We start from the raw sequence: 13,160 nt of genomic DNA on the forward strand, positions 1-13,160 counted from the left end.
AGAAAAGATTATTTATTTGAAAATCAGAGTAACAGAGTGAGGTGTCTCTTCCTAGCCCATCCCCCACCACGTCCACAATGGCTGAGGCTATGTTGGGGCTCAAGCCAGCAGTCAGAAAACTAAATCCAGACGTTCCCAGTGGCTGGCAGGCCTGCCTCCCTGAGCCACCACCGCTGCCTGCCCGGGTCTATGTGAGCAGGGAGCCAGAGTCAGGAGCCAGGGTCAGGAGCCAGGGCCAGGAAGGACACCCACACCCACACGGGGTACTGCCTGCCAGGGCCAGGAAGGGCACCCACACCCACACAGGGTGCTGCCTGTCGGGGTCAGGAGCCAGGGCCAGGAAGGATATCCACACCCACATGGGGTGCTGCCTGCCGGGGTCGTGAATGACACCCACACCCACACGGGGTGCCATCTACGGGGTCAGGAAGGGCACCCACACCCACATGGGGTGCCGCCTACGGGGTCAGGAAGGGCACCCACACCCACATGGGGTGCCGCCTACGGGGTCAGGAAGGGCACCCATACCCCAGGGAGGGCGCAGGCATCCTCACTGGCAGCTTGACCACCAGGCCAAATACCAACCTAATAATTTTTTTTTTAATCTTTACCTTGCTTTTCATCCACTTTAAGGGCAGAGTATCAGAAAAAGAGGCAGAGAGCTCCCACCTGGAAGCACCCCTTTACAGCCAGGGCTAGGCCAGCCAGCGAGCCCAAACTCCCTTAGGGTCTCCCGAGGGCACGGCTGGGGCCCGAGCCCCGAGCTGTCACCTGCTGTCTCCAGGACACACTAACAGGAAGATGGACCTGAAGCAGAGCAGCTCCAATGTGGAGGGCAGGTGTTCCTGGAAGCCAGGCCTCAGCCCGCCACGTCCATCTGAAGCTGCTGCTTAAAAAGGCCACTTGTCTCTAACTTCTCATAGTTCCAAGCTGAGAAGCTTGGCTATGCAAAAGGAGCTCAAATAAACAAAAAGAGAAGAGATGCTTAAACTAAACATTTCTCTGATCTGAAATCCCAAGATTTCAGCCCTCCCTTGGTTCGAGATGGGTTGGCAAAGACTCCGCCTCCCGCCATGAGCCGTGTGCACACAGATCGCAGTCAGTCCGGCAGGAACAAGCCAGCCAGGCCATCTGTCAGCGTGAACCAAGTGTCTGCATGCTTCGCAACCAATTCTCCAAATGCCACGAGCAGACACAGCTCCTCCAGGTGACACTGCCACAAAGCGACTCTCGGCCCTCCCTCGCCCCTGACCCCGACAGGCCATGAGGGAGACACAACCCTCCAACACCCCTGACCCCGACAGGCCACAGGGGAGCCACGAACCTCCCTGGCATCTGACCCTAAAGGTCCACACGGGATCCACACCCTCCCTCACCTCTGACCCCAGCAGTCCATGTGGGATCCACAGCCCCCCCTTGCCCCTGACACTGATGGGCCACAAGACCCCCACGACCCTCCCTCACGTCTGACCTGGAAGTGCTGGGCTTATCTGTGAGAGGGGCTAGTTCCTGAACGACCCTGTTCCCCAGCTTCAACATTAAACAAGTGCCCACCTAGATTCTTTTTTTCTATATTTATTTTTATTACAAAGTCAGATATACAGAGAGGAGGAGAGACAAAGAGGAAGATCTTCTGTCTGATGATTCACTCCCCAAGTAACCACAACGGCCAGTGCTGCACCAATCTGAAGCCAGGATCCAGGAACCTCTTCCGGGTCTCCCATGTGGGTGTAGGGTCCCAAGGCTTTGGGCGGTCCTCCACTGCCTTCCCAGGCCACAGGCAGGGAGCTAGATGGGAAGTGGAGCTGCCAGGATTAGAACCGGCGCCCATATGGGATCCCGGAGTGTTCAAGGTGAGGACTTTAGCCACTAAGCCACCACACCAACCCTCCCCCGCCCCCACCTAGACTCTTCTCTCCCATTTTATACTGAAACTTTAAATTGCCCGCAACCTGAAGACCTGGCTCCTGGCTCTGGCCATTGCGGCCATTTGGGGAGTGAACCAGCAGAAGATCTTTCTGTTTGTGTCTCTCCTTCTCTCTGTAAATCTGCCTTTCCAATAAAAATAAACAAATCCACAGAAAAACTATCTGAAGCAAGCCATGGGATTGGCATCACACAGGGGCGTGGAGGGATCCTGAGCTGCAGGTCCCTACCACCTAGGGCAGCTTCACTGGGATGGCTCCTGCCCTGGGCACTGCTGTGGTCCTCAGCCACGACCCTGGGCAGCTTCGCTGGGATGGCTCCTTCGCTGGGCACTGCTGTGGTCCTCAGCCACGACCCTGGGCAGCTTCACTGGGATGGCTCCTGCTGGGGGCACTGCTGTGGTCCTCAGCCATGACCCTGGGCAGCTTCGCTGGGATGGCTCCTGCCAGGGACACTGCTGTGGTCCTCAGCCACGACCCTGGGCAGCTTCACTGGGATGGCTCCTTCGCTGGGCACTGCTGTGGTCCTCAGCCACGACCCTGGGCAGTTTCGCTGGGATGGCTCCTGCAAGGGGCACTGCTATACTCATGCAGGATGCAGCCATTGCTTGGAAACCGCTGCTACCGTGATTACAGCTTCTGTCCCCAACCAAACAACTTCTTCCTGACCCCCAGCTCTGCTCTACATCTGAAGGGAGCAACACCATCCCACTCCCACTGTAAGGGCCGTGTGCCGGGAGCCTGCCCCTGAGTGGTGTGTGAGGGAGTGGGGTGCTGCCCTCGGAAGAGACTGGGGGCAGAGAGGGGCCTGCCCCTGTGCCTGGCCCTCCAGCAGGACACTGGATCCATCGGCTTCTCCTCCACGTTCTGACGCAGCCAGGGCCTCAGGTATGCACAGTCACACCCTTCACCTCCGGACCGGGAGCTGCAAGCACCTGCTTCCTTCACGGGCTACTGCCACAGGTGTCCCACTGCAGCAGACAGACCCTCAGGCTGCCTTGGCCAGGGACCTGCTCACAGAAGTGCTTCAGAACACCTCTCTGTGCCTCAGTGGCAGCTCAAGTCAACTTTGTGGGCAGTTCCGACCACAGCACCAGGAGCCGCCCTTTCGAGCCTGCACAGCGTCTCAGAGGAGCAGGACAGGACCCTGTCTGTCAGAGACACAGCTGTTCAGTGCAGAGCATTTTAAACAGAAACACTGGAGATTTCGGTAATTTCAGTAATCCAAAGCGGGCCAACGCTAGGATGAATTCCCTGAACTCTGGTCAAGTCCAGCTAAAGAGCTCTGGCGGCCAGTGGTGGACTGCTCCACCAGAGTCACACACGTGTTTGTTCTAAGTGCTTACTTTTCTATTTGAGCCAGCTCCCCTGCAAAGGAGTGTGCCACGTGTGATGCCAGCATCGCCTATGGGTGCTGGTTTGAGTTCCAGTTGCCCCACTTCTGATAGGAGCAGCTCCTTCTGATACACTTCTGATACACTCTGATACAGTGGAAGGTGAGACAAATACTGGGGCCCAGTATTTATCGGGGTGCCCCGATCCTGGCTTTGGCCTGGTCCAGCCCTGGGTGCTGTAGCCATTTCCTAAATGAACCAGCAGATGGAAGATCTCCCTTCACATCCCCTGCCCTCTCTGTGCCTCTGGTTTTCAAATAAGTGAGTATTTAAATAAACAGACAGGCCACCTTGGCAGGCTGGCACAACAGGTTGAACGGCAGGTCTCGGTTTTCAAACTTGCAGAGATCGTACGTTAGTACTTACAAAGTAAGAACTTGAAGGGAGGAAGCAGCTGGAGTCTGACGCTATCTCCTCATACGACACAACGTCACCGGCCAGAGACACTCACTCCCGCAACACATCGCCAGTGTCCCCCAACATGTTGGGACCAAGGTCTCCGCCACCAGGCAGCTGCCTCTGCACTCACAAGTAGCCACGTGCAGCCCCAGCATGTGACAGCCCCTTCTGGGACAGCTCCTGAGCACTGGGAACCGCCTGAGGGCTTCCCCGGGGACACGAAGCAAGCCTGGCATGGAGACAGTAAAGGTTACATTGCAAAAGACAGGAGCTGCATGACTGGCCTCCAATTCCAACCCCGTGTGGGTGTGTCAGCTCCTTACAGAAAGTTTGATCATTGAATTGTACCAATGTTTCTTTTCCTGTGTTATAGGGCAGGACATCTTACAGGGCATTTCAAACAGGGAAGCAGTTCATGGCTAACCCCGCCTTGTTTTCCCAGAGAGGGGACAGAGTGCTTGAGGAAGTGCACATTTAGAAATCCCATTTGGCTGATGGCTAATTTACTTCTCATGTGTTGGCGTCAGGCTGGAAGGAAAGGGGGCGTTCATGGCGGTAAGCTAACAGCCCAGGCAGCACCCCATGGGGTGTCCAAGTCATACCAAGGCCCCTGCAAGAGGACTGGGGGTCCAGGGTGCTCAAGTCTCCCCAGGGCCCCTGCCCTCTCGCAGCCACCCGAGCCCCACACCGTCTGCAGAAGTGAGACCCAGCAGCCATTCCTGCTGGCCAAGACACCCCAGAAGGTGAAAGGTTCCACGGGAAGTGCCACACACAAGACATCTCTGTTCTCTCACCCTGCTTCCTCTCTGCATGTTGCTGGGTGCAGACTGCTCAGGCTCACGGGCCCCCCACGGCCTCTCTGCACGCCACGACAGCTGGACTTGGGCTTTGTGAATTGATGTGGCCCCTCAGCCTTCAGGAGGTCAAGGGGCTCTCAGAACTCTCTCCCCGGAGCCTGTTCAGCCATGTCCACTGTCCCCCATGCCAGGCTCCAAGCCCCCGGGGAGCTGGCGCTCAGCTGCCCTAAGGAAGCCTTGGTCAGGTGACCCAGCTCTGAAGCGAGCCGGAGCTGTGCAGCTCAGTGTAAACCCACCCGTGGGGCCATCAGAACCTCAGGATGACTGACAGCTCAGCTGCGGGGAGAAGGGGGTGCACCTGCTACTACCCACAGTTTTCTGGAGGAAGGGAAAGCAGAGAAGGCTGGGGCGCAGGCCCGAGGGAAGAGCAGTGTTCCCTGCCCCAGGTTCCCTCAGACGGCCTGGGAGGGGCTGGGATCTGCCGGTGCTGGACGCATCGCTTGCGTACAGAGAGCAGGCTCGCTTCCGCCCAGACCTGTGGAGGCGAAAGGGAGCAGGAGCAGTGTCCAGGGCCTGAAGGAGCCTCTCCTGGCGGCCGGGCTTCCAGCCGCCGCCCACAGCAGCACCGGCTTCTCCAAGAGCGCAGGGCCAGCGTGTCAGCACCACCGTCCGCGGAGAGCGCCCGAGGCCCCGCCCCGCCAGCACTTCTGACTTTGCGGTTCTTTTCTCTGGGGACCTTGGCATCCCTGCCTTAGCTTGGAACACACACACCTTCGCCTGTGGTCCCTCCTTAGCAACGGTGAGGCTGTGTGATGTCCCAGTCACACCATGCTCCCGAGTCCTGAGTTCAACAACATCAACCCTCAGCTTCCAGCCCCGCGGGACCCCAGGCCAGCTCTCCATGTCAGCCCTAATGCGCGCTCGTGCACCTTCTGACACACACACACAAACACACACACACTCACCACCCAACATGCATGCTCAGTGTCTTCACAATCACCCAGCAGACACACGCATACCCAGTCGCATCACCCCCAGGCACACACAATTCACAAACACGCACACGCCCATCTACTCCCCCGTCCCATCACTGATACACACACGTGCACCTGCTCACATGCATCACCCAATACACGCACATCACCAACATGCGTGCACACCTGCTCACACAAATTACCTGATACAAGCAACCTGTTCACACTCACACGCGCGCCTGCTCCTTCAGCCTCATCACTGGCACATTTGCGCACCTGCTCACACAGAAAGCCTTCCTTCCGGTGCCATCGCTGCGCTGGGCCTAGCCTCGCCATTTGGGCCCACGTCATTCACAGCGCGGGGGAAGGTGCAGGTGCCGCGGCCCCCTTTCCTGCCGGCGGGGTCTGCAGCCAGGCCAGGGAAGGGCGCGCCCCTTCCCCATCACCCGAGCCTGGGAGTCTGCGGCCTCGGGAAGCCCCCGCCCGCAGCGGGAGCGTCTGGTGCAGGTCCCCGCGGTGCGCACCGCCCTTAACTCTTTCAGGCTGCTGCCACCGCACGCCGCCGCGCAACATCTCTCCTCAGGGCGCCGGTCCGAGGCACCCCGTCACCCCCGGCCTCTCCCCTCCTCGGGCCCCGCGCGGCCGGCGGGCTGGAGTCAGGTCGCCGCGCCCTCCGAGGGGCGCAGGTTCTCGGGAAGGGGCGCCGAGCGCGGGACTCACCGAACATCTGAATGTGCCCTTTGGTGATGGGGTTGAAGCTGCCGCAGGCCAGCAGGATGACGTGGGTCTTGGTGGTCTCGGTCATGGTGCGGCGGGTCCCGCGCGGGCTGGGGTCGCGTCTCGCCGAGGCTGCCGAGGCAGAAAGGAAGGCGAGGCCGGCGGCGCAGGCTCCGGAGCCGCTCCAGACGCACGGCGCGTCACGCCCGCCTCGCTTAACGCTTGCGGCTCCGGAAAATGCCGGCCGCCTTTGTGTGCCCGGCTCGGCGCCCGCCCCGCCCCACCTGCCGCCGTCACAGGGAACCTCTGGGCAGGCGGTGCGCTCCTTCCTCCCCTGGCCGCCTCTAATCCTCCCTCGGCCCCGTGTACAACTCCAGAAGCGACTTACTTTAATTGTTTGCAAGAGGGAGGGAGACAGTGTGTGGATCTCCCACCTGCTGGTTCACTCCCCAATGCCCCCCCCCACGAGCCAGACGGGCCAGGATCTCCATTTGGGTCTCCCCCATGGGCGGCAGGGACACAAGTCCTTGAGCCATGTTCTGTGGCTTCCTGGGATCCATCCTGTCCTCCATCAGTGCGGAGCCAGGAACTCGATGCGGGGTTCAGGCTGGCAGGGTCCTGTGCTGTGAGACCACAGCTGCCAATGCCTGCCTCTCCCCTGCCCATCCTCCAGTTTGGCTGGAAGGATGGCCCATCACAACCCGCGCTCGTGTCTGCTTGTTTTCCCCTTGTTAGTGACTCGTGGCCACGGCAGGCAGTGGCCACGAGTCCTATGTGGCCACAGGCTCCTATGTGGTTGCACCAAGACTGTCTTGAGTAGGGACTGGGAAAGGGCCCGGTGCTGGTCAGAGGACAGCCGGGATCCTACACGAGCCAGACAGGGCTGCACCCCTCAGCCGATGTGCCTGGGGAGTTCAGTGTGTGCCGAGAGCCGCTTTATGCCCTGCTGCTTGTGCAGAGCCAGCTCTTCCTGAACGGGCATCTGTCTGCTGGGGGCAACAGGCCCAGAGAGGAGACACAAGGCCAGACACAGGGAAGAACCAGCGTGCCAGAGCTGGCAGGAGGGAGGACCAGGGCGAGGACAGTGGACAAGTGAGGCAGGACTTGCTGGTCGGCCTGGGCTGGGTATTATTCTGAGTAAGTAACTTATAATGGAGTGGCAAAAGGATGTGTCCCTGGCGCCATCTTTACCAGTTTCTCTGACTGCAGTTATGATGGGAGCCAGGTGAGCAGCCGGGAACATTGCTGGCTGCCCTGGAGGAGGAGGGTTCCAGTGGGAGGGGCAGGGGAGGGCAGGGGACCCTGCTGACTGCCCTGGAGGGTGTTGGTCCTGACATCAGGGCAGTCAGGGTGGGGGAGTGAGCAAGAAGTTGGCGCTTTGGGGGTAACTCTGGGAGATTTTGAGGTTTACAGGCATTGCAGTGGCTCGACTATCAAGGATGAAGGAATACACATCCAGGCAAACGTGTGAAAACAGCTGAAGCCAAGGAGTGCAGTGAGGGTCGGGAGGTCGGGAGGGGTGTAGCTGGTGCGGTCCGACACAGAGCCGTGAAAGGGAGGCGGACTTGGGGGCTTGAGACCTGGACAGTCACTAGCCAGGCATCGTGACAGTTAAGCAGTAAATATTTATTGCCATGCACAAGCTGAGAACAAAATTGAGTTCCTGCTTGAATCAGGGCACCCATTCCTGGGAAAATCTAACAGATGAACTCAGCAGGAGCAGGCCGGAACGAAGAACACGGGCCAGCAGGGAGGTGGAGTGGACAGCAGCCCAGGGACAGAGCCGGAACAGGCAGGTCCTGGATGAGCTCTGGGGCCAAGGATTGAGGCCGGAAGCCACCTGTGCTGCCAGCAGCAGCATGAGGAGAACAGGGCTGTGGGGCACTGCGGGCAGCCCATGGGAATGCAGGGCCCAGCACCTCGGAGGCCGTGGTTCAGGACAGGCCTGCCCAGGGTGCTAGAGGCCCACGAGGGCCTGGAACAGAGAGGGACGGGAGCGGGCAGCTTCAGGCAGAGAGGCAGGCTTAGCAGCCCAGGGGTAAGTTACGGCTCAGTGGGAGAGCAAGGAGGGCCGAGAGGGCTGGGCCCAGGGTGACAGCTGCTGGCACCCTGGGCAGAGGGAAGCTGGCTGAATGCTCCCTGTGTCCACGTGTGTCTCTGTAATTCAGGGATGATGATGGGGCTTGGAAAAGCAGGGTCTTAGAGGGCACCTGGCAGGGTCTGGCTTTTTTTTAAGAATTATTTTTATTAAAAAGGCAGATTTACAGGGGGAAGGGGAGACAGAAAGATCTTCCAACCACTGGTTCACTCCCCAGAAAGCTTCAACAGCCAGAGCTGAGTCAATCCAAAGCCAGGAGCCAGGAGCTTACTCCAGGTCTCCCACGTGGATGCAGGGTCCCAAGGCTTTAGGCCGTCCTCTACTGCTTTCCCAGGCCACAGGCAGGATGCTGAGTACCCAAGACAGAGAGCGGCATCCACATGGGATTCTGGTGATTGCAAGATGAGGATTTAGCCACTTAGTCACTGAGCTATCGCTCGGGGTCCTCACCTGCTTTTTTTTTTTTTTTTTAATTTATTTATTTGAAAGTCAAAGTTACAGAGAGAGAGAGAGAGAGAGAGAGAGAGAGAAGTTAAGGAAAGGGGAGAGGAAAGGAGGGGAGGAGAAAGGAGAGAAGAGAGATTTCCATGGACTGGTTCACTCCCAAGATAGCTAGAGCTGCCTGGCTCAGGCCAAACCCAAAGCTGCATTTGCATTTCCCACATGGGTTCAGGGTCCCAAACATTTGAACCGAATTCCTCAGCTTTCCCAGGCCATTAAAGGGACCTAGTTTGGAAGTGGGGCAGCTGGGACTCAAGTGGCACCCATATGGGATATTGGGCTGCATGCAGCAGCTGCATGTGCTATGCCACTGCACTGGCTCCCAGACTGCATTTTGACGGAAGGCTTGAGCAGTGGATACAGTATCTCTGCCTCTGTCACTCTATATTCCAAATTAATGAACACATGGGATGGAGCGGTGTGGAGACAGTGGCAAACCCAGGCCTGGTGTGCGCTGCGCTCTGGAGCAACCACACCAGGGAATTAGGGCTGTTCTAGGAGCATGCTGCCGGGGGGAGGGGTCAAAGGGCCCCGTCGGGAACTCAAAGCTCCTGTTGTTTTAAGTGTTTAGCCATTTCTATCGATGGGTTTGTCAAGGATGTTTCTGGAAGTAACCGTCTCAGTGGCTAATGGCTTTGGGGATTTGCCAACAGTCTCTTTATCACCCAGTGAGAACAAGTGGCCGAAAACCTGCTGGCAGCAGGCTTGCTCCAGAGAGGCCCCCAGCGCTGCCTTGTCGGGCACAGCAACAGGCCCAGCAGCTCCCGCCTGATAGATGCCCGCAATGCCGCAGGCTCACGGTGCCAAGCAGTGTGCTCCGCTCCCGGGGTTCAGCTTTGCAGCAACCCCAAGCTGCCAGAGGCTGAGGGAAGAACCCAGAGCCTGCCTTTGCCCACCTAGAGCTGTGCCTGCTGGCAATGCCCAGCACAAGCTCTGCCATGTGGGCCGAGTCCTGACAAGTCTATTCTCCCCTCTCAGTTCACCTGGAAGCACTGGGCCTGGCACCGCAGGGGCCCTCCAGGTGTGGGTGCCTGCTCTGTGGCACATGAGGAGGGCAAGAGTGTAGGCGGGCAGAGCTCCCTGGGGATCCTGCACCTATGTCTCCTGTCTTGCTCGGAAAAGGTTTTCCCAAGGAAGCCACAGCATTTCTGAGTCCTTGGGGACTCACTTTCTGAGTTCACACTGCCCTCTCCACCACTGCACAGGGCAGAGCTTGGGTGCTGGACCCTGCACCTCTGGGTGGAGCTCAAACACATGCCATCAGACACACACCATCTAAACTGTGTGGAGCTCAGGCACCTGGCACCTGCACCCTGGGAGGAACTCAGGCGCCTGTCACCTGCACCCTGGGAGGAGCTCAGAAGCCAGGCACCAGCACCCCTGTGCACCACTGGGAGGAGCTCAGGCTCCTAGCACCTGCACCCTGGAGGAGCTCAGGCGCCTGACTGTCCTCCCACAAGAGCTAGATGACTGGCATGATCACCCTCAGCGCATGATTGGGGTGAGTGTGTTAGTCTCCCCTTGTTTTTGCACAAATATTTATGTTCATAGAACAAAAGCTGTCCCCGGATCCAGACCTTTTCCCGCCAGCTCTAAATGGCCCAAGTTTGCTTGGACTCACGGTTTCATAAATATTGAGAGCATGTTTTGTAGGTGAAATGTTCCTACCTGTCCAGCCTGGGCACTAGCTACGAGATGACATGTGCCGGCACCATGAGGCTGGATCCAAAGGTAAATTTTTGGATTCCTGGATAAGGAGAGCTGCTACCGCCAGAGTGTGGAAGCAGGGGGTCCACCCCAGGATGGTGGGGTCTCATTTCTTTGACAAATAAGTGACTGGGGTGAAATAGGGTTGAGGTTGGTGTGTTCCTAAAGCAAAGCCTGACTTCTCAGTAATACACAGCAGGAAGAGCCTGGCGAGGTCAGGTAGAGTGCAGGAGAACAGCTTGTTGGTGTTTTTTGAATGCAACCTCAGTGGGGACTAGGAGGGATTAGCAGAGCCAAGCGCTGTGGCACGCGGGGAGAGCCAGCAGAGACTAACTGGGAATCCATGAGCCGAGGAAGTCCGCCATTCCCAGGAAGGAAAGGCTTTGTTCTTTGGTGGTAGGTGAGGAGAGAGATGAAATGAGGTGTTTTTTTGTCTAGGATAATGGATTTTGGGTGGGAGTAAGAAGGAGTCCCAGGTAGATGACCTAGGGGTGTGGACAACTGGACATTAGAGAGTCAAACCCTAAAGCCCCAGTGGGCTGGGGAGTTTGACAGGCAGGCAGTGTCACTTTTGTGTGTTGTAGTGATGGGCTGCAGAGGAGATTTTCCACATACTGGATGAGGAATGGTGAGGGAGGACGGATCCCTGCCCAGAGCTTGGTTGAAGAGGTAAGGGGAGTCTCGGAAACCTTGTGGGAGGACAGTCCAGGTTAGCTGGGTGGAGAAGCGAGAGTCTGGGGATGAGAGCTATGCTGAAGAGGGCGTCTTTGAGGTCTTGGACTGAGAAATGGGGAAGGTTTGAAGGATGGTAGACAATAGAGTATATGGGTTAGGAATGACAGGATGTAAAGGCAGAAGAGCCGACTTGATGATTCAAAGGTCTTGGACAAGTCTACTAGTTCCATTGAGGTTTTTTTTTTATTGCCAAGATGGGAGTGTTGCAGGGGGAGTCAGTAGGATGTAGGAGGCCCCTTTGTAGAAGATCAGAGATAATAGGCTTGAGATCAATAAGGTTTTTCAGTGAAGTGGGTATTTAGCCTGGACAGGGAAGGGAGTGGGGCTGATCGGTGATGGAATCCAATGGGGGGATTTGGGGTGTCCCAAACCACAGGGTCTACCACGGAAGCGGGTAATGGTTATCGGGGGCTTACCTTAGTGGTCAGGAGAGTTTTGTCAATTGAGGATATCTGAGAGGCAAATGAAAGGGATGCTTCCAACTTACCTAGGAGGTCTCTCCCTAGAAGAACTGGACAGTAGGGAATAACTAAAAATGTATGAGAGAAGGCTAACAAATTAAAAACACATTGCAAGGGAGGTGTCTGGAGAGGTTGTTGGGAGTTCCCTCCACTCCGACTATGGAAGTGGGGAAATGGGATCTGGGACCTCGAAACTCCCAGTATGTGGCTCCAGAGTCTAATAGGAAGGACACGGGCCTGCCGTCCACTGACGTGGTGGCTCAGGGCTCTTCTGATGTGATGAGAGTGGATGGTCATGGGGTCCCCGGGCCTCCTCAGTCCTCCACTGCCAGACCCAGCAGGTCAGAGTTGGGGAAGGACTTAGTCGGTGGCCCCAGGCCTCTAGGTTCCTGAGCACAATTCCCAGTGTCCCGTCTGATGACATTTGTGGCAAGATCCTGGAGGCAGTCTGGGGTGAGGGATTCTCTAACCCAATGTCCCTTCTGGCCATGTTTGAAACACGGTCCGGGGGAGGTCTCATGGGCCTCCTCCTGAAGTGGAGCCCCGTTGGCCCCTCAGTGTGCCCGAGTGCTGAATGGCTTGGGGCAGCATTTCAAAGTTCTGCCTTTGGGGCTCTTGTGTCTTTTACTACAGACACTAAAAGTCACCTTTACAATCTCAGTTTGTGGGGAGAGAGGACCCTTCTCCAGCTTCCTGAATTTATTTTGGATATCTGGGGCACTCTGAGAAAAGGGACATTATAGTTGTCTCTTGGTTGCTTCAGGGTCTAAATCGGTATATTGGAAAGGGTTTGCATAAGGCAGTTAAGGCCGGCCAATGGACTTTCCTTATTTTCCTGATTAACCTCTAAGAGTTTGTTACACTGTTGGATTCCCCCCAGGGGTATAGTAACCCTGCTTGGGGTCCAGTTGGGGTATTGTAGCCCTGGCTGGGGTCCAGTTGGGGTATTGTAGCCCTGGCTGGGGTCCAGTTGGGGTATTGTAGCCCTGGCTGGGGTCCAGTTGGGGTATTGTAGCCCTGGTTGGGGTCCAGTTGGGGTATTGTAGCCCTGGTTGGGGTCCAGTTGGGGTATTGTAGCCCTGGCTGGTGTCCAGTTGGGGTATTGTAGCCCTGGCTGGGGTCCAGTTGGGGTATTGTAGCCCTGGTTGGGGTCCAGTTGGGGTATTGTAGCCCTGGCTGGGGTCCAGTTGGGGTATTGTAGCCCTGGTTGGGGTCCAGTTGGGGTATTGTAGCCCTGGCTGGGGTCCAGTTGGGGTATTGTAGCCCTGGTTGGGGTCCAGTTGGGGTATTGTAGCCCTGGCTGGGGTCCAGTTGGGGTATTGTAGCCCTGGCTGGGATCCAGTTGGGGTATTGTAGCCCTGGCTGGTGTCCAGTTGGGGTATTGTAGCCCTGGTTGGTGTCCAGTTGGGGTATTGTAGCCCTGGTTGGGGTCCAGTTGGGGTATTGTAACCC

At 57.3% G+C, this 13,160-nt stretch overlaps 1 protein-coding gene across 1 annotated transcript in view; it reads right to left on the minus strand.

Annotated features, from left to right (window-relative positions):
- The window catches only part of NMNAT2 (nicotinamide nucleotide adenylyltransferase 2), a 50,022-nt gene extending 43,691 nt beyond the window's left edge, over nt 1-6,331 (minus strand). The window contains exon 1 of the mRNA XM_040985183.1: nt 6,210-6,331. Coding sequence (XP_040841117.1) covers nt 6,210-6,294 — 85 coding nt within the window. The 5' untranslated portion in view covers nt 6,295-6,331. The remainder of the gene's footprint in view (nt 1-6,209) is intronic.
- Between the last annotated feature and the right edge of the window lie 6,829 nt (nt 6,332-13,160).

This window comes from Ochotona curzoniae, unplaced genomic scaffold (genome assembly GCF_017591425.1).
Source record: "Ochotona curzoniae isolate NIBS_2020 unplaced genomic scaffold, NIBS_Ocur_1.0 contig_430, whole genome shotgun sequence".
NCBI lineage: Eukaryota > Metazoa > Chordata > Mammalia > Lagomorpha > Ochotonidae > Ochotona > Ochotona curzoniae.